Source organism: Aptenodytes forsteri, unplaced genomic scaffold (assembly GCF_000699145.1).
Source record: "Aptenodytes forsteri isolate BGI_AS27 unplaced genomic scaffold, ASM69914v1 Scaffold151, whole genome shotgun sequence".
NCBI lineage: Eukaryota > Metazoa > Chordata > Aves > Sphenisciformes > Spheniscidae > Aptenodytes > Aptenodytes forsteri.
Window position 1 is genome coordinate 6,247,801 of NW_008795939.1, and position 25,110 is coordinate 6,272,910.

Genomic DNA, 25,110 nt, shown 5'->3' on the forward strand with positions numbered 1-25,110 from the left:
AAGAAGGACGTCGAGGTGCTGGAGCGTGTCCAGAGAAGGGCAACGAGGCTGGTGAAGGGTCTGGAGAAGAAGTCTTATGAGGAGCGGCTGAGGGAACTGGGGTTGTTTAGCCTGGAGAAAAGGAGGCTGAGGGGAGACCTTATTGCTCCCTACAACTACCTCTTCTCCGAAGTTACAAGTGATAGGATGAGAGCAAACGGCTTCAAGTTGTGCCCGGGGAGGCGTATATTGGATATTAGGAAAAATTTCTTCACCAGAAGGGTTGTCAAGCATTGGAACAGGCTGCCCAGGGAAGTGGTTGAGTCCCCATCCCTGGAGGTATTTAAAAGATGTGTAGATGTGGCGCTTAGGGGTGTGGTTTAGTGGTGGACTTGGCAGTGTTAGGTTTACAGTTGGACTTGATGATCTTAAGGGTCTTTTCCAACCTAAATGTTTCTATTACTGTATATTTAATCTGTACCTTTTATAAAATTTAGCTTTCCTACCCTGGTGCATCCTTGAAGGTGAAGCTTTATCTGATGGCTGAGTTGATCTTAGGTGCAGAGTTCTAACATTCCTTCTGCTTTAATCTCTTGGTGTTCAGGTGCTCCTTGGCAAGCTCGTTCAGCTCACAGACATGACAATAGAGTAATCCAGTAGGAAAAGATGAGCAGCTTTTTGATGCTTTAGGAAGCTGTTTTGGCTTGCTTTGAAGAGCCAAACAGCAGAATGCATGGAGTGAGTAAAGGGGCTGCATGTAAATGAGCAGGAGGACTGTGGAAATTGTTATGGTCAAAAGGAAGTTGTTGTTTAGTTCATATCTTGTAAAACCATACCCAGTCTAAGAGACAGATGTGTGTTTGGGAAGAGAAATCTGTATTGCCAAAGACGAAAAGGGGTGTTGGTCTTCTGTGAACCTTCCAAAGGTGCTCATTTCTAGAGGCAAAGAAACCTTAGTGAGCCTGAGAAGAAGAAAGCATCCTGAAAGCAAGAAAACAAACAAAACCAAACCCTTTGTATTTTTATTAACTATTTCTAACGTGAATTGTGACTTGAACTCAAAATGTTTTAAGAAAATCCCGATCCTCCCCTTTGTTCTTTTCAAAGTGCTTGTCCTGCTTTCTGAAGGTCTTCAATATAATTGGTAAATGTTTGGCTTCAAATATATAGGAAACACAGTTTACCTAGGCAGTCTCTTACTGGCATGGAGAGATAAAAACTTCCCCTGAAAAACAGTTGATTCCCACCCACCCCCCCAAAAGAGCCTAGTGTATGCATTACTCAGATATTTATATGTACAGCCTCCCCAGTTTTATTTAGGTGTTTCTTTAATACAGAGTTGAAACAAATAAACAGATATTTATTGTACAGCCTCCCCAGTTTTATTTAGGTGTTTCTTTAATACAGAGTTGAAACAAATAAACCTATTCAGAGATTATGTGCTTTACTCAGTAATCCAGCAAAAGGATGCATAATGCCACATTCTTTTCTGGTGTCTTTTCAGTGTTCAGGTTACTTGTTATTCCCTTTATTTTTTGGAATTGCAGAATGATTAAATATTTGCAAAACTCAAATCCCATGCCTCTATTTTGATGTGTTCTTTCCTGTGCTTGGGCAAATCTCTGCAAAAACTCTTTCAATAGGGGATGCTATTTCATCACTATGAACCATTCGAAGAATGCTAGTGCAGGGACTGCTATTATAGGCAGATTGATAGCCTTCATTACATTTAAGCATCGTTTGTCATTGACATGCTGTGAGCTGTATTAAGTGATATATTTTGAATTAAAGAGCACACAACTTGTCAAAGCTCCAGATCAGCGGAGATCTTCTGTGTATGCAACTTTTTTCCATCTCCTTTGGCTTATGTGTTAAACAATTTTTGTGCACTACAAAATCTGGGGCATTATGCTGTGAATGTTAGTAACAGGGCTACAATACAAATGAGACCTAGATGTGTTTGTCGATTAATATTCTCATAGTCTGGTGAACAGTGCTGTTGCCCTGCATCTCCTCAGTTCTGCATGGGACTGGATTCTAGTTCAGTTTGCAGTCTGGAAGGCATTTGGAGTGTCATAGTGCAACGAGAGGTAGAAATGAGTGCAAGTTCTGCCACCCTGGAATTTTCCCCCATCTGTTAGCTGGCTAAAACTCCCACAATGGGGGAAGATTGACCTCTGTTTTCCTATGGGGCTGTTTTGGCGTGAGACTTCTATTTGACAGAAATGGAGGAAATCTGTGTGTTTGCTTCCTTGCACAACATGCTTCAGTGGATAGGCTACTTGACTTGAAGTCAAGAAGCCTGAATTATGCTCTTGGCTCTGCAGCTGACAGCTTTGGCGCTGGGTATTTTTTAAGAAGGAGTAGTTTTGCTAACCGGAAGCAAAATTTGTAGTGAAATAGCACTGAGCACAGTGTCAAGTAATGACTGTGGGCATTGTCATCATGCTGGATTCAAACTGTTCCTGAAAGAAGTAAAACAAAAAAACCCTTAATTATTGTCTAGTAAGCAGTTCTCATTTGAGGGTTTTAAAAGTTTTCATGCAACTTAAGAAGTAAAGGTTGGTCTTTGAATGCCTGGAATAGGCATGTTGTACTTACATAGCATTTGCCAGTGTTGTTGTAGATAGAATTTACAAATTATACCAAGTGAATAGAGTAACTTTTAAGTGAAATATGATTAAGAAAAGTTTTTTACTTCTGCACTTCTTTTGCATTAAAACCAGTTCTGTTTGTGTTTCTGTGTAATGACGTTCAACTTACAAAATCTATGAAGAACAAATGATTAGAAATGTTATGCTCAGTTTGTATTTTCTTTAAATAGGTCTTTTTAGACACCCTTATCTTGAGATGACTGCTTCTAAGTGCATTTTGGAAAAAAATGTTTCTTGCACAAAGTCTGATAATACGTGATGAATGTGCTTGTCACAAGCAAAATACCTTTGCTCTGTTAGCAAGGTATTTGTTCTTGTCAAGTAATCTGGGAGAAAGCAAAGGCTGTATCTAACATAATTTTCCGTTGGAGGGAAGGGGAAGAAAGGATTGTCTGCATGGCTCATTTCTACATGAATTTTTTTTTCTCCTTCAAAAGTTATCAGTCCAGTGCAGAGGTATACATACTTGTACAGTATATGACTTCTTTTTAAACTACTTGTATCCTGATAATATAACCATCTTGATGTTAACAACCATCTTGATTTACTTGAATGTGAAAGTAGAACTGATGATTTCTTAACATGGAGTTGTCCCTTATGTGTATTTCTCCTTCATGACCCTAGGAGGAGGAAAAAAAAGAGACTTTCTTCCTTGTTGAAGAGCAATTGCATGTTACTCCTAGTGGATATCTTTTGCAAACCATTTTTTATCACTTCTCTTCCTTTAATCTGAGCCATTCCTCATTCTGGGAACCTGTTTCTTCAGGACAATCTGTTGCTCTTCTGGGAGTTGCTGTATTGGTGCTGGAGCCTACACAAAAAGTAGGAAATGCTTCTCTGAATTAGAGCATTTATTGGTAGAAAACGAGGTACCTCCTTTTTTGTGAGATGTTGGCTGTATTGTAAAAGATCCATGGGTAAATAGTTTTTCTCATCCTCCTAGATCCTAATCAAAGATCTGCCATACCATATGCAGATACTTCATGAAAACGCTTCAGTCGGAGTCTTCTTACTTCAAAGTGGCCTGAGTGTCCTTCCTTACTGCAGGGGAAGGGCCTGGTAAAGGTCCTGTTCCTCTTCAGTAATTTTTGCACTATGTTAATTAAGAATACTTGGCAGGTTCTAGAAATGCAGCTTGCGTTACGTGATCATCTTTTCACAGTCATCTTTAATAGCCTAGTAGGCTATGGCCTACAGCTGAAAAAGAGGAGGTTTGGACCTTCACACCACACACTGATGTACAGGTTGCTTCTCATTTCACTCAGCCTCCACTCTCTATTGAGGGGATCTCTTGGGGATCCTCCAGAAATTAAGTGGATCAGCATCTTTCAATGCCTACAAATCTAGGGCCATCCAATTTTGTCTGTCATAATGGCCTTTATGCAGGCAGATGATATGTGAGGGCAGTTTCTGAATCCTCTGATAATGTGTATCTGGTCTTTGAGACCAGGTATGCTGCTGACATCTTGATGCAGCTCTGGAGTCCCTCCACTTGGCTGCTCGTATCAGTGGCTAGAATAGCTTCTGTCCCCATCCTTTACAGGTGGGTGACTTTCACTTGAACTTGAAGGTCTTGATCATCTTCAGTATAGGAGTCTGTCTTTAGGGAAAACCTGGACTCAGCTTTCAAGGCTTTTATGCTAAAGTCCATGGTAGCAGATGAAGGGTGCAGTGAGGTGTGGAAGGACCTCTTTTTTGTGTCACTTCCATAACGGAGGCAACAAGACCATTTCATGTTCCCCTTCTGCTTACTTACACAGCCTTGTCTAGATTATGTGTGAGGAAATACCCTTTTTCTTCACTGGCTAGAGAGGAAGAGATCAAAACAGAGTGTGCTGGGTGTAAGACTTCTAGTTAGCTTTTCTGCTGGGGAGACCGTGCCAAGGTAAGGAAGCTCTTTCTTCACCTAGGTGAGTGGAGAGCTGCCTTCTGCTGTAAGGCTTTGTTGTGACATTCTGAGGTTGCTGTGTTGAATTTTCTGGGAGTTCTGCTTTTCTTTTCACAGTCCCAGTTTATAGAACAGATCATCATGCTTAGTTTTCAATTTATGTTTCGCCACATGATTCACAAACTTTTTTTTTTTGTCTGGATAGACTCCCATAAAGAACAAGGTGTGTGTCTCTCATTGGAGTTGATCTTGCTTTCAAAAGGAGTTTAAGTTTTAAATGTCTGTGGAGAATAAATGTCAAACAGGTGTGAAATGTGAAAGGCTTATAGTTGCATCTGTAATCTTGTACTGGGGGTGAAGTTAGGCTTTAGATTCCTTTACCCTTTGTAAAGAGGAATGCAGGTGAGGTCAAAAGATAGTGTCTGGGACAGTGCTTGTTCGTTAGTTTTTAAAAAAAAAAAAATCTTTCCATCTCACTTCAAAAAATTGAATAGAGGAATTCCTATCCTGGAGAAACTGTTTTCCTCCAAAATGAAATATCCAAATGCAAAAGCCTTCATCTTTCTCTTAACTCATCAGTCTCTTCACAGCTCCTGTTCTGACTATGCAAGAAAATTTGCAGTAGCATTCCCAGACTTCCTGATTATTTTTTTAAAATTTCTTTTCAAGTTCCTTTTAAATTTTGGTGGAGTCAATCCATCTTTTTCATTTTCCTTTAGAGAAAAGACAGTCCAAAACCAAGGAAGAAAAGTCCTTGCTGTTATAACCACTACAGCTTATGGACAGTGTTTCGCCATTTTTGTTCTCCATGTCATCGCAGTCTTTTTTTGGTGATATTTCTCTATTTGGAGTGCTGCTGAAGCTTTGTCAGGGCAAGGAGGAGGAGAGCAGGAGAGCTAAGACAGGGCTAGAGGGGTCTTAAATACATCCTTACATGTGTTTCTGCTTCCTGCTGTTTTTGTAAAAATAAATACATACATTTAAAACATGGTTTTGGAAGCCGTGAATGTGAGTCTGTTCAGAGGAACGAGTATTTTCTTCAGAAATGTTGATGGAGATTCTAAGCTATTTTGACCAAACTCTAATGACAGTCTTAAACTACTTAAATTCACGTGTGTGCTCTGAAGTGGTAAGCCCGAGTCAGAGGCTGGTGTCAGTGCGCTTCTCCTGGACCCTCTCAGTGCAGGCTGAAACGTGTTCACCCTAGGCAGCTCAGCGCTGAAGGTACAAGCCTGTGTTCATCATAGTTCTGCTGGCTAGTGCAGGGATGGGGTCACAAGTTGAAACACAGGACGTTGAATTCAGTCTTGATTTTAAATGGAAAAACCTAAAAAAACCCCAACCACCAAACCCACCAACCACCCTTCCCCCCAAGCCCTCCCACGTTTTCCACTGCTGTCTGAATTCTTACTCTTCAGTAGTTAAAATCGTTTCACTAATGAAAAATGTAATCTATGGGTGGAGGTTTTGGTTAGCATTGTGTACTGAACTTGGCATGTGTTCCTATCTGTTTGCTGCCTGTGAAACTTAACATAAAGTCTAGGGGAAAAGTTCGCTTAAGGCTTAAATTTCGCAGCATTCATGCGGCATAGATGGAACTGATAGCTTGACCTATTTTCCAATAAAGTCATCTGTTTGGCTGTATGATTAGCTTATCATTCTTAAAATACCTTACTAAATGTTTGAGGGCAGAGGGAGTGCCTGTTATTTGCAGCTATTACAATTTTGTTTCTCCTTCCCTTTTTGCTTGCTGGAGCCAAGTCCACAGTTCTGCAAGTGTTTATATGTAACTTTACACGTGCAGTTAAAAGGATTACTCACATGTATACAGTTATTTCTGCATAAGGACTTCCTGGATTCAGCAGTTAAATTGTTAAGACTTGATAGAGGCTGCTAAACCATAGCGTTACTCAGTATAATGGATCAAGTGGTAGTTTTTAGTATAAAATATTATAGTCAGAATACGAATTTTTAAATAATCTGCACTGTGCTTCTTAAGCCACTTTTCTTTAAAGTTTCAAGTGGGTTCCTGGTGGGGTGAACCCGTATGTGCCTGGCAGAAGAATAACTTGCTACATATTGATCTGTTTCTGACACTTCATTTTTAAAAAAACCCATAAGATTATAGTATTGCTTTTTCCTGGGATCTTTTGAAGTAAGAGTTGGTTAAACTCCTGGTAGATTTCCCTGCTGTGGTTTTAATGTGTTTCTGCGTGAAACTGACAGCAGGATTTGTTCGAGTATGTAGGCCACTATTGTATTAGAATTACATAACCGTGTTGAGTAGTGGAAACAGATGAATAGACGGGGATGTACGGTATCCCCTCACAGATTATATCCTGCAACAATGAAGACGGCTCAAGCTCTGCAGAGAATGTGGTCACATGCAGTCAAAAAGTTGGGGATTTTGAAAGGGCACGTGAGTTGCTTTTTGTTGCATCTTGCTCCAAGTCTTTTCTTCCCCCCCTCGCCTCGTATATCCCTCCCCTCTCCAGCTCACTTTTATAGCCAGATAACTGTTGTGGCAGGTCTTCTGGTTTTGTCCTTCTTTCAGTGTGAATGAAGTTGTCTTCGGTGATCTCCCAGTAGCAAGTAATTGCATAAATCTCTGATGACTGTCAGTGAGAGTTGCAACAGCTGCCTGTTAGTAGCACGCAGATGATTTTAGCACTTTGTCTAGTTTCCTGCCAAAGATTCTTGCTAAGCAGTCTATTTTGGGTATGTAGAAAGCACCTGTCGTTTTGGTATATGAGCATTAGGCAGATTTAAGCAAATCCTGGCTACTGTGTTCTAATTAGAAATGGACTGACTTTAGTCATTAATGAATTTAGACTAGCTAATTACAGTAATTTGCATTTACTGCAGGTAGCCTGCTATCTGTGTGAAACCTGGGTAGACTTGCAAAACAGTTACTATTAGTAACTGGAAGTGGGGTTCTTAACCATTTTGCCTGCCTTTCTCTCTCCAGTGTTTTGGTGTGCAATCTTGCAGTGAAATTGCGATCCTATAAAGGATACACAGCCTGCTCAGGATCCCTTTGCGTTTCCTTACAGATGAAGTATGAAGAAATTGGCAAGGTGATGGAGGTGTTTTATAACCCATCACTTGATGCATTCAGAGGAGAGTCATATTATTAGACGTGGAATACAGGAGTTTTGCACTTGTGGTGGAGACTTCGATCTTAGTTTTGATCGAGTCCTCAACTGATGATTTATAACATTTGTAGTCTCTCCCTCCCTCTCAATCTTCTCTTCTCCATTAATCTGTCAGTATGGGTTAGCAGCATGGCAATGGCAAGCAGCAGTACGTTTTATAATGTTGAAGAGATTATTGCTTAGAGATTTGAGGGAGTACAGATGTGTTTTGTGCGTTATGGGCTTCCAAGGTGACCATTCAGTTCTCTGAACTGTGATACAGAGCCTGCATAGCTTTATCAGTATGGCAGAACTAGTCCTGTTGTCTTGGTAATTATGTTGCACAAAATCAGCTTTGCAAGTACATAGTGTACTTTCCTTTGCTAATGTAGCATACAGCAAATGGGCGAGTTTCCCAAGGAGCAGTTTATGAAAATGTATTACTTTAACAAATACTTAGGAATTTAAAAGTGAATTATTTAATTAGCTTTTGTTTAATGCTTAGTGACAGTTTCAAGCTAAAAATAAACCCCCAAAATTTACACAGAAAGTACCTGAGACAGTCACTGATACTACAAGGAACTTTTTGTAGGCGCAGGTGAGATGATACTATAGGCTCAACATCTTGCAAGACCTTAATTGTAGTGTCTGTAGGCAGTAGTTTCTCTTCCATTCTTATTACTTATTTTTGTGACCAGATACCATGAGACTCATTTGTCGGAGCAAAATAAACTTAACCCTGTTAGTTTACGATGCTTTGATTTACTACACAATGCGTCTCTCCAATTGTGCCTAAGGTTCTGCCTTCTCCTTCTCCTTCTGTGCCCAATTTCCTGGAAGGAAATTCCTGTAAGCTTACCTGTTTCATACCTATAAATCTGTCCCCAATATCTTTACTCTGCTTTCCTCAGTCCTTTTTCTGCAGTGTTGTACTGAATAAGCAGTCATTTCGTAGGCCTTTAGTAGATAGCATGTTGAAAGACCTGGTGTTAGAGTTTCTGGAAGAGTAAGGCAACTGTGCTGCTCTTTGTCCCCACGGGTAGTAAGCTCTTGTCGATTGCATCCTGCCTGCCTTGCTGTTTCGCCTGTGCAGAGCTGGACTCAGTATTCTAGGCTGGAAGGTCATGTTGGTAAGAACTGCATACAGTACAAATTGAATTTAAGTGATGCTCTCATTACACATGTAAGTTGTTGAAGCTTTTATACTGTGAGAAGGATGGAAAAGATTTTCCATCTCCCCTGCTTCTACAAAATTTGAACCCACCTGCTTGTCCTTCAAATTTTATCCATCATTTCATACCATCTTTCTAAAACTTTCTCCATTGAAGTCAACTGGTGTTTAAATGACACTGAGGCCCTTCTTTAGCACAGACTGGTTTTCTGCAGAGCTTAAAAATATCATACAGAAAAGCAGGACACTGATGGTGTAGTCAAGGGTCAGTAGTAGGTAAACTGTTTACATATTTTCATACATACCAGACAAGCAAGCCTAGTCACTTCTATATACCACAGCATCACAGCAGCTCAGAAAAAGCACTTAGTTAAGGAGAAGTTTTTTCCTTATGGAAGGTTCTCTGTGTAAAGGAATATATGTAGTGAGACAGTTCAGTGTCAGCTAGTTGAAGGGTTAGACATGTCAGCTGGTTAAATGGGAATATCAGCTAAAATAATTTCACCATGTGCTTCAGCAGAGTAATTCACTGACCCAAGAAATACTTGTTTTAATACCAACAGTTATAAATGCCACTTACTCTTTCTTGTCTGATCTAGATGAGTAGAAATTTAGAAATACTTACTTGTATTGTTTTTAGTATAAGCCATCGTCTCCTCCAGCTATTTAAAATTAATTTTTTAGTTAGACCCAAAAGGTTCTGGAAACTGGAGAGCATTGTTCATTTTCTGGGAGAACAGTGGAAATTTAACACTGTTCAGTGTTGTAAAATTCCTGGTAAGAATGCTGAATGTTTTGCATATTCCCTCAGGAACTCTGAGCAGGACTTAGGTTTTAAGTTTGTTTTTTCAGTACAGCAAATGTGCAGTGGAAAATGTAAACCTAGTTCCTCTTTGGGGTGTTCAGAATCCACTGGAATAATCATCATGGTGTTCTTTGCATTTGAGAAACAGCATCCATAGCTTGCTAAACAGCTGTGTAGTGCCAGAAGACTTTTACTCTGGAAGTATGGGGGATGCTTTAAAGTACAGGTATACGCTTCTTGTGTCATTTCTGTCTGTTGTTTTGGAGTTTAGTTGCCAGTAATCCCTTTAATGCCTTTAAAAAGACCATTAAGTCAAAACTGAGCTTCTGTCTGAACTTCAGTTTTCTGAGCAAACTCTTAACTTCCCAAGAAAGAAGACTACTTTTAGCAGTAAAAACAAATAAACCTATGGCTTGAGTATGTGCATGCACGTACTCATGCAACGCCTGGATTTTTCTTCTGCAATGGATGCTTTGCATTTTGAAATGTTTGCAGTGTGTCAAATATTGTGGCTCATTTTTCTCCTCATTTTACAGGGCAGGCGCTGAAGGGGCTGGCTGTGTACTGTATGATGCATCACAGCTGGCTGATTATTCTGTATTATATTTTAAGCTGTGATGTTGGAAAAATTTCAGGTTGTATCATGTAAGATAAACTGATCAGTTCAGGATCAGTTTTAACTGGAAATGTGGAAAAAAATATTTCTGAGAAGTGTCACAGAAACGGATATACCAGTACTATATAGTGATACACTGAGTTTTCCTGTAAAATTTAATTTCTGGAGGGGAACCTAAATACTCAGTTACATAATTCATAGTGGACGAAACATTTTGTTAAATCCACATGAACAAGAAGCAAAAGATCTGCAGGCTAGTTAATTTTGAAAACCTCAGTTTCAACTTCTAATCTTACTGCATACTGGAATGGAGAGGTCTTCCTTAAGTGTTTTGTGTGTTACTTGAATCAGGGCTATATAATGCTAGTGTGATCTGAATTAAATGCTTTTGCTGAATGAGCAAAAGATTTTCCGGAAAATCAGAATGAGCTGTTAAATCGGTGAAATGTGAACGGATTCTACCACCCCAGACCTATTAATATTTTTTTACCTTTTTACACTAATTGAAATACATACATTTCATCCTAACTCTACCAAATTATTAGAATATGCATGTTATTTTTATACCTGTGTTTTAATGGGGTATTTCACATTTTTAATTTAGATAGTTGTATGCTTTGTGTTGTCCTAATTGCTTTCTGTGCGCAACAGGCCCCAGGCATGGAAGAGCTGATATGGGAACAGTACACTGTGACCTTACAAAAGGTGAGTGAGTGCCTGTTATATTTTTACTTTTCAAATATTCAAGCGCCGGTTTAGTCTAAATATGTTTTATGATAGATGTTATTAGCGTATCTGAGTCTAGAATAGGATTAATTCGTTGTCCAAATCAGATGGTTTTCATTTTAAAGCTTAATTGCTAGTTACTCATACAATAGCATGACTCTTTAATGTTAGGAGTAAATTCAATTAACAATTTAAGTGCTATATTTGCTATTGTTTGGTCTTTGTAACGACAGTATAATATACCACATACCAGCCACATAGCTAAATTCATCATTGAATAACCTTTAAAACAAAGCAGATGGTTCTATCAAGCAGTTGTGGTTAATGTCCAAGCTTTATAACAATCACTGAACATGATTCCACTGACTTTTTTTTTTTCATACTTTAATATCTACCAGTGTAGAATCTAGTGGAAAACTACTGTCATCAAAATTTCTAAAATACATGGACTATAGATGTCACTTTTAACAATCCTTCTAAGAAAAGAGGAAGTATCTTACTATGTAGAGAGTCCTTTTGAGTTAAAGAAAGTAGACTGCTTGTTTCTGAGTTCTCTAATGGCTAGGCTGCCACACCATGGTACAGGATGTGCTCTTTGGCGGTGGTGGTGGTCTTCCCAGCTGTTCTGGTGATCTGGGTTCAGTGAGCAGCCCATTCTGTGCTGCTTATGTTTTTTCACATGTTCTGCAATGAACTCAACTTGATGACCCAAGGTAAAATAGCAATCTTTCCTACACAGCCTGTTTTATGTGCTGAATTGCTGAGAAAGGACTGTTTTTCAGCTTACAGAGGTAGACAGGAGAAACATTGCAGAAGCAGACCTTAGTTCCTGTAATTTCCAACTTTTCAGATCATGAATATCGTGTAAATGAGCGTTACTTCTTTGCCTCAGAGACAGGCTTATACTACTGAATATGCAAAGGGCTATTGGACTTGCTGCATCAGCCACTACCAATGAATTTTACCGTTATTTTGAATTCTGTATTGTTTTGGGTTGAAGCATCAAACTGCTTCCTGTAAAACTAAGGTGCAGCAAATGAAGTGCTGTTAAAAAAAAACAAACACATTGCTTTTTTCCTTCTCAAAGAAATAACCACTTAATATTGACATTAGTAGAACATGAGCTGGCATGTGATGAGCTACACACGCTGAGTGTGAGTTGGGGGAAAAGCACCACTTTAATTTGGTATATTACTTTGCCACTATGTTAAAACATCTTGTTTAAATGTAGCATAATTTGTATTTTATAGTGATAGGAGGTGTATGTTAAATAGCTGATAAAATTAAAACTGTGTGTTTAGCAAAATGTATGGTTTTGTGCACACCTTCTTGTCTGCAGTTCAGTTACGCTAACATCAGGTCTAGTGTTAATAGACATGCTTCCTTCGCACCCTATTAAGTATTTCCCTGATTTTATGAATGCCATCTTCGGGCTTTTATGGATCTGATATTTCTATGATGACACGTTTGACATAAATTACATATTTAAAATAGTTGATTGTGAGAGAGGATAATTACAGAGAATTCACAAGTTCACTGCTTGCTTTTTGTAATCAGCCATGATCTTGTTTAGTTTCTATTGAGGAGTAAGTAGTTATCACAAACTTAATAGCAGTCGTAATGAAGATGAGATCCTGGAAAAGCTGTTCCAGTTTCCCAAGCATCACTAACAAAATAGATTTATCTAACAATAAATTTGGTATGAATAACCAGTGGGATGGTGGAGCAAAATGCAGGCTAAGTTAGTGAGTCCTTTCCTTAATTACTAACCATCACAAGGCTGTAGACTGAGGTTTTGGAACACAGGAACATGTCTTGTTACATGGATTTGTAAACCCATTCCTTTTTAAAACTAGAGGTGCTGTGTATTTCTGCAACTCTCTGCACGCAACTATCATATTTTAGATAATATCTAGGTAGAGTGCTATCACAGGAACATTCATGTTACTCTTCTTTCTCCCTATCAAAATTCCTATGGATGGAATTGAGTTCTGTTGTTGTTTGTTTTTGTTGTAAAGGATTCAAAACGAGGATTTGGGATTGCAGTTTCTGGTGGCAGAGATAACCCTCATTTTGAAAATGGCGAAACATCGATAGTAATTTCAGATGTTCTCCCAGGTGGTCCAGCAGATGGATTACTTCAGTAAGTAATTTCTCATTTCTCTGTCTGGCATATTTTGAGGAGCATGGCTGTAGAACGTGTAAACCTTCAGACAGGCTTGGTTGAAATCTTGGTGATTTAATCCACTCAAGATTTGATGCCCTCTTGAAAACATAGATGTCTGTTTTTTAAATTAATTTAAAAAAAATCCCATAACAAACAAACAAAACAAAAAAACCCCAACAAAACAAACAAACTCCACCTGGAGGTGTTTTTATTTGCTATTTTGTAAGAAATTAAATTTCAGTGGTGTTGAAAAGCTTTTATAGTTAGGTATGCTTCTCTTAAGATTGCATTTCTTTTAAAGAAACAGTAGCAATACTTAGTATCTTAAAACATTCTCCCTGTTCTTCCTCCAGGAAACATTTAGTGATCAATCATTAGTTTTCAAGAGAATGGCTTAAGTCAGCCCAAAGAAGGGTCTTCACTCCTAAGGTGTCAGGAGCAATCATGGGGGAAGGAACCCCAACAAAACAGAGAAACTCCACCTGGAGGTGTTTTTATTTGCTATTTTGTAAGAAATTAAATTTCAGTGGTGTTGAAAAGCTTTTATAGTTAGGTATGCTTCTCTTAAGATTGCATTTCTTTTAAAGAAACAGTAGCAATACTTAGTATCTTAAAACATTCTCCCTGTTCTTCCTCCAGGAAACATTTAGTGATCAATCATTAGTTTTCAAGAGAATGGCTTAAGTCAGCCCAAAGAAGGGTCTTCACTCCTAAGGTGTCAGGAGCAATCATGGGGGAAGGAAGAGAAACAAAAGTGTTTGCTAAATATTTATTTTTATATTTGAAAGAAAAAAATAGGGAAATAAAGTGTTTCTGAAATCCTCTTGGTAACATCATCCTTGGTGAGGCAGCATCCATCATGGACAAGTAATTTTAAATCTGTAGGCTGAAATAAACAGTTTCTACCCCACTGCTGACAGTTTTTCATCCTTTGACCTGGAATACCTGGTGAGGACTAAACAATTTGGAAGAATGCCAAAGTTGTGCAGTAATAGTGATTCAAAAGAGTAGATTCTGGCCATTTTGCCAAACATTAATTTTTGGTGAGGTAATGAAAAGGCTGACATGGGAGTAGTTATTGAAGGACTGGAAAAAAGATTATTGTGAGGCAGGTAACAAACCATTCTCAACATAAACATACAAAGCCTTCATTTTATAGGAGTGATCCCTGCACAACACCACTATCGCCCATCCTGTTCCACAATCGCCTGTGACTTGGGAATAAAATCATGTCCACAAACTATGTAAGATCCTAGGTAAATTGATGATGACAAGGCAATACCAAGCAATTTGGGCACATTCAGACAAAACACATTCTGAAGAAGACTGAATGCAAAGCCGTTCCTCCAACAAACCAAGGAATATAGGCCTAATCTTCAGAGCATGGAGGAATTACAATCCTGCAATCTTTTTTAGGGTGGAGTGAGCACAAATAGATGGGAGCTCTTGATGTAGTGTTACAACATTAAGTTTGATACCGTCTTTGGATGTAGGGACTGTGAAGAGAGCTATTTGATCTCTCACGTAAAGCCCGGATGAAACTGATACTGGAATATAGTGTGCTGTTCTGGCATACTCATTCAGTAAAAGGAATTGGAAGCATATGAAAACAGGCACAAAAATCATCCAGGAGTTAGAGGAAGTGCCATACAAAGAGAGGCTTAAAGTATGTAATCTTCTTATTTAAAAAGAAGATTGTGATGTGACTTGATTACAGTGAAGAGAAAATAATGGGTACTAAAGATTTCTTTTATCTAGCAGAAAATGGCACGGTAACCAGTAATTGGTTGAGCTAATGCTCTGACTGTAAGGTTAGTAACTGAGTAGTCACCAGAATAAACTAATATGAGGAGTGGTAGATTTTTTTTTTTAAATATCCTGCACTTTTTGCACTGAAATGCCTTTCTGGAAGATATGTTTTTTAATTAATCATGTGTTATGGGGCTGTCTCCTGGGGGTGACTGAGTTAAGTCTCAGTGGTCTATTTGACATGCAGGAGGTGTGAATAGACAAGTTAGTAACCTGTTTTGGCCTGTGTTTTAGGGCAGGGAGGACTTTTTGTGTATTTTAGTTTGGTTGGTGTCCCCCGAATCCAATAATCTTTCTTCAGAGTAGATGGGACCTGAATAGCAGTCTTTCAGAAAAGTGTGCTGGAGTGGTACTTGTCAAGATTTGTCTGAATACTGCATGGCTGCAGCAATTTGAAGCTCTCTTGAAATTCTTACGTTGGTGTGAGAAAAATCTAGCACTAGGTGTGAAAGACTAGAAGTTCTGAAAGAACCAAAATAAACAGAATAGAAGTTTTAATGGTAATCACAAATATCCTTTAAAAAACAAAATCTTCTTTGACATTATGGCAAGGTACTTAAGCTCGATATAGTACATGTACAAAGATACGCACTGCTACCTAAAGTCTAATTTTTAAACACACTGAAAGCTTCTTTCAGTATTCAGGTATTGTAGTGTTTGTATAACACACGCAGTTTTTAAGCAAAACTCCCTGTTAAAGTGAATGAAATCCATAGGTTCCCCCTGAGAAAAAAAAGAAATTTTGTTCTGGTGTTTTCATGAAGACTCCTCTTAAATCCTTTTTTTTTTTCCCCCCCTTCTTCTTTCCCCCCCCTGAGAACGGAACCCCAATGGAAAATGTTCCACATTCTTTTGCAGTCCAACAGCTTAGGAAAAGTGGAAAAGTGGCCACCATTGTAAGTAAATTACAAATGTATTCACTCTACAGTGTTATGTACCTGTGTAACCAGTCAAGATTTTGGTTTTCTTCTGTGAAGTGTACTATAAATGCATAAAGCAAAGCAAAGACATAGTTTCTACAGGTGAAACAAATGGAAATTAAATAAGTGTCACAAAGTTATCCTGTTGAAAACCTGGGAATAAAATGTATGTCCTCAATCTTTAATTTTACTGAATAATGAGCGGTAGTTGGAAAAAACAAAAGTTATGTGAGGCAAATGATGTCCTGCATACACAGACCTTGTCCAAGAATTTGCTGTCCAGATTGGCTTTCATTAGTTGAGGGAGGCATCTACAACTCTCTCTTTTGGGGGCTTGTCACATTTTTTTTTTTTTAGAAGACATCTAGAAAAAGAAAAAAAGTATTCATTACTCACACTCTTGCAGAGGTAAAAGAATGTGGTTGCTGATCTGATTTTTTTTTTTAATTCTCCTACTGTTCCTTGTCCTTCCAATTAGTAAGTATTTTTTCTGCACATGTAAATAATCTAATTTACTGGTTGTTCTTTAAATAGAACATTGTTCTTTTTTTTTTTTTTTTTTTTATTCGCAACATCTATTTGAAGTGTGAAGAATATTCATCTGTTGAATTTCACATTCTAACTGTTGGAGGGGGTTTTTTTTGTTTGTTTCTTATTGCACTGAACAGGTAGTGAAAAGACCAAGGAAAGTGCAGGCTGCTGCATTGAAGAGAAGCCCCTCTCTTGACTATGAGGACAGAGCTTTAGATGTAATGGATGACCATGCAGAATTTGATGGCAAAAGTGCTCGAAGTGGCTATAGTGACAGAAGCTGGCATAGTGGTAATGGCGGGCGCAGCCAAAGCTGGGGGAACAGCCTGGATCAGAGCTACAGAGATGAACAAGACAGAGGGCGTAACCGAAGCAGAGACCGTGATAGGGAATGCAGCTACAGCCGTGATCGAAGTCGTGGTAGGAGCGTTGACAGGAGTTTGGATCGAGACTATAAAAGAGATCGGAGCAGGGGAAGGAGCATTGACAGGGATGGTGGCTATGAACGGGACTACAGAGGAGACTACAGCCCACCCAGTTATAGTCATGGATCTCAACCTGATCCTAGATATGGGAGGGAAGTGAAGAGTCGAAGTCGGGACAGGCTTCGTTCCCGAAGTCCTTCGCCTGAAATACACCATCAACATGAGTACCTAGGACTGCAGGATCAGAATGGACCGATCAGTGTTCTCTTAACAAAAGGCAGACATAATGAAGGTAGGTATAGTATGGAAGGAGAGGAATTGACTTTTAATACAGCATGTTATTTTGGTGGGAGAGGAGCTGAATATTGTCTGCTTGTACAGGTTAAATGTTGAGTTTTCTAAATGATTGCTTAAGTTGTTCTTTCATTCTTCCTGGCTGGTTTGGGGTGCTTTTTCCCCCAGCATCTTGAACTTTACCTTTGTACAAAGAACTGTTCACCCACATCGTTTCAGTCTTTTCAAGCCATGGTGTTCTTTGGTTTTCCATTTTCTCTGCCCTATTCTTCTGGTTCTGGTGGATAACATGGATCTCATCGTGATTCAGATTACACTTGGCACATCTACAAAAGGGACAGCTACAAAGGGTGAAGAGTAGACTCTAACTTTAATAGTGCACTTACTTCTTCCGTTCAGTATAAATTAGTTCCAAGGATTGTTTGGTTCTGAATACTTCAGAATGTAGTTAAAGAATACTGAAATAGCAACAGCTGAAACAGCCTTTCCTTGCTGAGTGCTGGAGTGTGTAAATGAAAGCCAAAAGCCTGATCTTTCGTGTGCTGTGAAATAAAGACTCTTGTGCTATAAAGCATATCTGAGATTAGGTTGTGCATCCTTTTCTGTTTGGGTTTTTTTGGGGAGGTGTGGTGGTTTGTTTGTGGTGGGGTTTGTGGGTGGTTGTGTTTTTCTAATCTGCCCTGTTGTGATTTGTAAGAATTTTCTGCTCATGTAAGCTTTGTATGCAGGAGCTAACCTCTTTTTTTCATTGACTCTGGCAAGGATCTCTTTCCCTCCTTCCTCTTCTTCCCCTGCATATAATGTTTCCACTTGTAAAGATAATGCAGATAGGTATACAAATAAGGAGAAATTTAAGGTGTCTTTGTTAAGTTTTATATGTAGCTCGTAATTTCATAATTTCTGCCATTCACATGGATACTCTGCAGACTTGCTCAAATGTGGTGATTTTTTAAAGCTGTTTCTTTCCTTTTCTGTTGTTCTAGGATGTGTGTGTTTTAGGAGTGTTGCCTTTCTTTTTAAGTTACAAATACACTGATCCAAGTAACTTGGATCAAAGGGGAAAAAAGGTGGGGAGGGAAAATCCTTTGCCTGAAACAACTGAGACACTTGCTGGGGTACAGATAGGACAGGGTCAGCATGCAGCAACTGGTAAAAAAACCAGCTTTTCTGTTAGTGCTTTTTGACCCGTTTCCTTCTCTACGCCATGCAAAATATGATACAGAGAGAGAACCTAGTCCACCATGTTAATAAGCACCTCCAGAACAAAGGCATTGTTTTGCTGTTGAAGGTGCAGACTAATCATCCATCTGTGATTGTTTTTGGACTGCTGTTTGTTCTTACTGTGGTGACAGCACAGAAATAGGGGAGTTAGCCTAGAGTTAAGTGCGTTTACTAGGTCCGCATTTTTTCCTTTTTCTTTTCTCATGGTGTAATGGGGGGTACTGCAGGTACACTGTGTAGTTTTAAAAAAATGCATCCTTGCTCATCTTCTAAACTACAGTGGATTATTTCCCTGATTCCAGAATATGGTCTCCGGCTTGGAAGTCAGATCTTCATAAAAGAAATGACCCGTACTGGCCTAGCAACCAAAGATGGCAACCTTCATGAAGGGGATATCATTCTCAAGGTCTGTTCTGGTTATACTGCTAGCAGTTTAGCAGGCATTTGTTATAGTGGTTACTCTGGAGTAAGTTATGTTATAGTCAAGTTTAACTTGAGCACAATATGGACTTGTTTACTTGTAGTGTTATTGTTGCCTTTTTATGTCCAGATCAATGGTACAGTGACAGAGAACATGTCTTTAGCTGATGCCCGCAAATTGATTGAGAAGTCACGGGGGAAGCTGCAGCTGGTTGTCCTCAGGGACAGAAAGCAGACGCTGCTCAACATTCCTTCATTGAACGACAGTGACTCAGAAATGGATGGTGAGGTTTAATGTGGATAAAAAGTTCTGGACTCTGTGCTGGGACAGAATGGAGCTTATAGTGTTCTGCTGTGGTAGAGTGGTACTAGGTTCTTTAAAAAAAAACAAACCAAAACCAAACCACCACAAACAAACCTAAGTAATAGCCAATTAAGCATCAAACCCACTTCCTTTAGGTGAAAGAATATTTTTGTAGGAGTCATATAATTACATTTTGGGCAGGGGCAGAGATAGAAGAAGCCATGTTGGTCTGGCAAAATCAATCTTACTTCTCAGAACAAGCAAGTCAGTTGCTTTAATAAAAGACTTCAATTTTTAAAACAGGTGGATTGGACTGGTCTCTCCTTCTGAGGGCATTAACATTCATGACAACATTCAATAGGAGGGAAAAATGTCAGGACAAAAGGAAATTAAGTCCCCCTGGACAACTGGTTTCTATTTCCAGTATCTGTTCTGTACAAATGATCTCTCACATTGTATGAGCTATATGTCTCAACATAATCTCGCTTTGGGAAGGGCTCAGGATGTTTTGGGGAGCAGGATGTTACTTTATTTAGTGCAAGATATTTGTTTCTCTGATGTCAGAATACTGGGTGCAACTTTTTGTAGGTTTTACTGTGAAGACTGAGATACAGTTCAAGTCTGAGGGCTACTCTGTTTCTTTTGTCACTGAAAAGCAATGATGTGAGGACTGTTAATGTGAAGGTGGTCTTCTGTTTGGGAACCTCCATGAGACCTCAGATAAAAGGCTGCTAACACTAGTTAATGAGTCTGTGGTATGCTCAAAGTAGTTGTGTGATGTCAGCATGTTTCTTAAAGGTTGTGTGAAACCTTCCTGAAATATTTTTGGGGGAATGGGAGGTGGAAGCACTAAAAGGCATACAGCACTTTTTGAACCCTAGTCAAATCCAACTTGGAATGGGAGTATGCTTAAAAATTCAGCATATTTTATATGTGAAAGCTTTGTAAATAAATGTGATCAGATGTGCAGATAACTTAAACAAATCCTACATTTCTTGATTTGCTGCTCTCTTTACAGACATTTCTGAAATAGAGTCAAACAGATCATTCTCCCCTCAAGATGACAGATTGCATCATTCTGATCTAGATTTGCATTCATCCAATGAAAAGCTGAAAGAGAAACCAAAGTAAGAAATGGTCTAGTCCATTTCTCTAATGCTTGTCAAAGAAATTCTTAAAATACATGGCATTCTTACCTGATTTCACTACACTGTTTTTCTTCTTTTTCTTTCTTTTAGTGCAAAAGATGATCCATCCAGTAGGATGTCCAGGATGGGAGCAATGCCTACACCATTCAAATCAACTGGTGACATTGCTACTCCTGCTGTTACAGTTGTAGACGCAAACAAAGAACTGAAGCACCAAGATGACCCAGCAGGTCAGCGTTCGAAGTTTTTGGTTGCTTTTTTTTCCCTGGCCACAGAATCATGCTCCCCCAATCATGTTGACGTATCTAGTATACTCTTCATGTCAGCCCCATCCTGACACACAGAGAAGAGGTCTGTCTTTGCTTTGTGGTACAGAGAGAGAGAAGAAACACCTGAGATTATTTGAAGGCAGTTGCTTATTAGAATTATCACCTCAAAAAGCAAGTACTCTCCTAGAACATCTACTGTAGCCTATTGCCCTAAGCAGCCAAATGAAGCTATTCCTGAAGTTTGATCTGGCTTGCCTGAAAGAGTTGTATATCTCTCCCTTGACTTTTTTGTTCTTTTTCAATAATTAAAAAAAAAAAAAAGGAAGTAAATTAATTCTAGTCAGAGATGCTTGACATTTAAATCTGTATTAATCTTTGGCACGGAGGGGCTCGATTGCTATCTGATAGCTAAAAATTGCTGCCATTTATAACTTCTTTAATAGCTCAGTAACTTCTGTTGGCTTTTACATACAGTGTCTCAACCAAAAGCAGTTACAAGAACGATTCTTAAACCCAGCCCTGAAGATGAAGCAATCTATGGGTAAGGCGGCACTTGCAGTGTTCTTTTGCACTCAGTGTTCTTCCAGTGACTTGTACCTGGTTCTTGGTTGCATGGGTTTGGGGATTTTTTGCCCATTTGGAATGATACTCCCTTTATAGCTTCATGCCAAGAAGAGATGACAAGGCTTCTAACTGACTGCATTTGAGTTAAACTTAGTTTTAGAAGTATCTGCCTGGAAGGTATAGACTTGCCTTCTACCTGGAAGGTATAGAACACCCTGTGCTTCTGGGTTTGCATGGGAATGTACACAGTGGTATATTTTTATATTTTTATTCTGCTCTATTTCGCACTTTGAGATAGTATTTCAAGTACTATGTTCATTTTGGGGCTCTCCAGGACAAGAAAGACACTGACACACTGGCATGAGTCTGGGGAGTCAGTGGCTGCAGCATATGACATATGAGAAAAGACTGAGAAAACTGGGTTTGTTAAGCCTGGAGAAGAGAGGACTGAAGGGACATCTTATTGCTGTCTGCAACGACCTAATGGGTAGTGGGTGTAGAGAAAACAGAGCCATACTCTTCTCAGGGGTACAGTAGTAGGACGAAGAGCAAGGGACACAAGCTGGAACACAGGAAATTCTGATTTGACATAAAGAAGAAAACTTTTTATTATGAGGGTGGTTAACCACTGGAACAGCTTTCCCTTGTAGGTTGTGGTATCTCCACCACCAAAGATACTCAAAAATATAACTGGTCAAGGCCCTGAACAACCTGCTTTGAGCAGAGGGCCATTCTAACCTGTGCAATTCTATGGAAATGTATTTTACACCTCATCCATTGCTTTATATGTACACAAAAGACAACCCTCCCCTTCCCTGCAATATTAAGATACAAAGAGAATGTCCTCTATTTAATTTGTAAACAAGCTCGTTGCAAGACAAGGCCAAACATATGTGTGTTTCTGTACAAGCTGGAAAATTCTGTACAGAAATTTGTGTCTTTTCTTCAAATCCAAGACTGTACAGTCCATATTGCTGTTCCAGTCTCTGCTTAGAACAAAATATTGCTTCCAAAGTTTATTTTTGTGGGGTTTTTTTGATTATTTTTATAAGTGGTCAAGTGGAACCTGGTACTGTTGATTCTTTAACAATTAAGATACTAAAAGTTGCAAACTGTATTAATAGGAAATCAACTTAAATGTTTTCTTTTGAGAGCTTCCAAATACAGAAATTGAAGGGAGAGGAGCAGTGAGATGGTAAAGAGAAGCCTAAAGATAAGGTTTTGAAGATATTCTGTAGCTTGATGTATTTTCTCAAATGGATTCTCTTCTCAGATCTTTTCTGGGTTGGACCCTGCATATGTTGTCATTCATGTGCAAATTAATCAAGTGATTATTTTGGTGAAGGGGAATTTATAATACAGGCTTAGGGTATTACTGAGAAAGGCTGACAGATAAGTACTGTCCTCTGTGTTGGAAGGTCACTCAGGCATACAGCTTTTCTGACAGCAAAAAAGCTGAGCCTAGTCCAGTGCCTCTCCCACTGCAGTATGAAAGGACTGCTCGTTAACATACCAGGAGAGTATACTTGGAAATATTTCTCATTACAAGAAAACTTGAAGACTTCTGTCTAACAAACATTTAAAACTGCAAAGAAAATAGGTATAAATTTAATTCATATGACAGTTCTCAAGCATATAGAGGGAAAAACAATGAGTATGATTAATTGTAACTCAGGCTGTTTTCACAAAAAACCCAGCTGTTAGTCTGAGAGAGGATCCAATAGGTGAGGAACTATTTTGGAACTTCGAGAACAGGGAGTTGTTTTCCTGTTCTGTCAAATCTGTGTATGCCACTTAGTTGCTCTTCCTAGTTCAGTTTCCACTCTGAAAAATGCAAATTCTCCGCTTCCTTCCCTCACTGAAGAGTTACCTGGGTAATTATAGCCTATATAGTGAAATAAAGGGGCTAAGAATATTATTAATATGATTTTGTTGAAAGGTTTGCAATTTTTTTTCTCTTGACAACCTGTTATTGTCATATGCCTAACATCTGGCCTTACTTCCTTTTTCTGTCTGTAAACCTCTTAGTCCGAATACGAAAATGGTGAGATTCAAGAAAGGGGACAGTGTGGGTCTACGACTGGCTGGTGGAAATGATGTAGGGATATTTATTGCTGGAATTCAAGAAGGCACCTCAGCTGATGAGGAGGGACTGCAGGAAGGAGATCAGATTCTTAAGGTATAACTATGTGTTCCTGAAATGCAAATCACTTGTATTTTTTGGTTTGCTTCTTAGTGGAAATATGGAAGAAATTATAATCTTGGGAAGTCAAGTTATTGCTTTGCAGGTGTGTATGTGTGGTGGAGGGATCTTACTGAAATGAGTTTCTGAAGGAGAATTGTATATCAAGCTTTAGTTTGTTTAAGATTCTGTGTAAGGGGTAGGTAGGAGAAATATTAATCAAGAAAAATGCCCCAAGATGGGAGTATAAATTTTCTGTACAATGCTTCTTCCTAGTCCTGGAGGGGGAAAAAATTGAGGCCAGCATATTTTTCTTCTGTCATCTTTCTCCAATTTCCTTGGGTAACGGTGATTTATTTTTCCAGTTTCTGAATTATATCATCTGTGCTAGTTTGTCCTCTTACATTCTTCTTTTTTCTGAAAATTCAAATAGGAGGCTAATGTAATTTTCTCTTCTGTCTCTTTTCTCTTGTGATAGCCTTGATTTTTCAAGGCCTTTTGGAGCCTGTTAAAGTAGAAGAAACAATCTAGCAGTGCACATCCAGGACCTTGTTATTTCAGCAAGATTACTGTTAATGGCTGGAATAAAATATTCCTTATGGCAACAGACATCCATATTGACTTTTAAAAAAAAAAAAGTACGATAGGGAAAGAGAATATTTAAGATTTTTTAGATGAAACAAAAATCTTTGGTTATTCCTTTTATTGTTGATCTTTCAGTTGTTGATTTTTTTTAACTTTTTTTTTTTTTGTGCTACATAGGTAAACACTCAAGACTTCAGAGGCATTGTTCGGGAAGATGCTGTTTTGTATCTCTTAGAAATTCCCAAAGGTGAAACAGTGACAATTTTGGCTCAGAGCAAATATGAAGGTAGGTGCTTTGAACAAAATGTGTGTATATCCATAAAGCTTTTAAGCGCTGTTTTGTCCGTGAAACCACAAATAATCTCTCTTGTGCTTATTCTTGATAGCATTTTAGTTACGCTCCTTTTCAGTAGTTTAGAAGATAGGTGTATTCCATACCACAGGGGTCATACAGATGTGCATGTGTGATGTGTTTTTCAGAGCACTTCTCCATCTCTTTCGTTATTAGCAAATAGCATCTCCTCTTAATCCTGAAGAGTGGCATTGTACTGCTTGTTCTTTCTGCTCTTCTGTCTGTAGCAGCTGGCCCGAGATCTCCTGTTAGCATTCCTTTTCAGCTGTGCCTTGGCAGTCATAAGGGATTCAGTAAGACAGCAGCAAATGGACAGTTTTATTGATGAACGGTTAAGGAGCAAGCAAAGCCTCTTGCTTTCCTGTTGGAGACACAGCCTGCTGTAATATTGAAGTACCATAGCTGCCTTTTGCTTTGGGAAGGTGCAAGTACCTCCTTCCCTCAGAGCTGTAAGGGCTGTATGTGTACAGGTATAGAACACTCTTGATAATGTGTGTTTAGGGCAATGGATGTGAAGGCTGGTTTTTTGCATCTTTTTGAGTGGAGGGGAAGAGTTTCAAAACTATTCTCTAGAATGACAGTTTAATCTTTCTTTCAAGTCTAAAAAAATATAAACTAAAGGGGAGTTTCTGTTTTAGTCTACAGAGACATCATGGCCTGTGGCAGAGGAGATTCATTCTTCATCAGGAGTCACTTTGAGTGTGAAAAGGAGTCACCACAGAGCTTAGCATTCACCAGAGGGGAGATCTTCAGAGTAGTTGATACACTGTATGATGGCAAACTGGGAAACTGGCTGGCCGTGAGAATTGGAAACGAACTGGAAAAGGGCCTCATTCCAAATAAGAGCAGGTAAGGTGGCGTACTATCGTCTTACCCATTGTTAGAAGTAAGATTTTTTTTTTCCCCAAAAAATGATTTTTGCTTCCTATGTCATACCTTTCTTCCC

General features: G+C 38.9%; 1 protein-coding gene across 1 annotated transcript in view; it reads left to right on the forward strand.

The window, feature by feature from the left end:
* TJP2 (tight junction protein 2) overlaps positions 1 to 25,110 on the forward strand; it is a 66,947-nt gene that overhangs the window by 31,065 nt on the left and 10,772 nt on the right. The window contains exons 3-15 of the mRNA XM_009285288.1: positions 10,899 to 10,952; positions 12,992 to 13,116; positions 15,189 to 15,210; positions 15,768 to 15,845; positions 16,538 to 17,117; positions 18,643 to 18,746; positions 18,891 to 19,044; positions 20,083 to 20,191; positions 20,303 to 20,442; positions 20,956 to 21,022; positions 23,074 to 23,224; positions 23,990 to 24,098; positions 24,803 to 25,013. Coding sequence (XP_009283563.1) covers positions 10,899 to 10,952; positions 12,992 to 13,116; positions 15,189 to 15,210; positions 15,768 to 15,845; positions 16,538 to 17,117; positions 18,643 to 18,746; positions 18,891 to 19,044; positions 20,083 to 20,191; positions 20,303 to 20,442; positions 20,956 to 21,022; positions 23,074 to 23,224; positions 23,990 to 24,098; positions 24,803 to 25,013 — 1,904 coding nt within the window. The remainder of the gene's footprint in view (positions 1 to 10,898; positions 10,953 to 12,991; positions 13,117 to 15,188; positions 15,211 to 15,767; positions 15,846 to 16,537; positions 17,118 to 18,642; positions 18,747 to 18,890; positions 19,045 to 20,082; positions 20,192 to 20,302; positions 20,443 to 20,955; positions 21,023 to 23,073; positions 23,225 to 23,989; positions 24,099 to 24,802; positions 25,014 to 25,110) is intronic.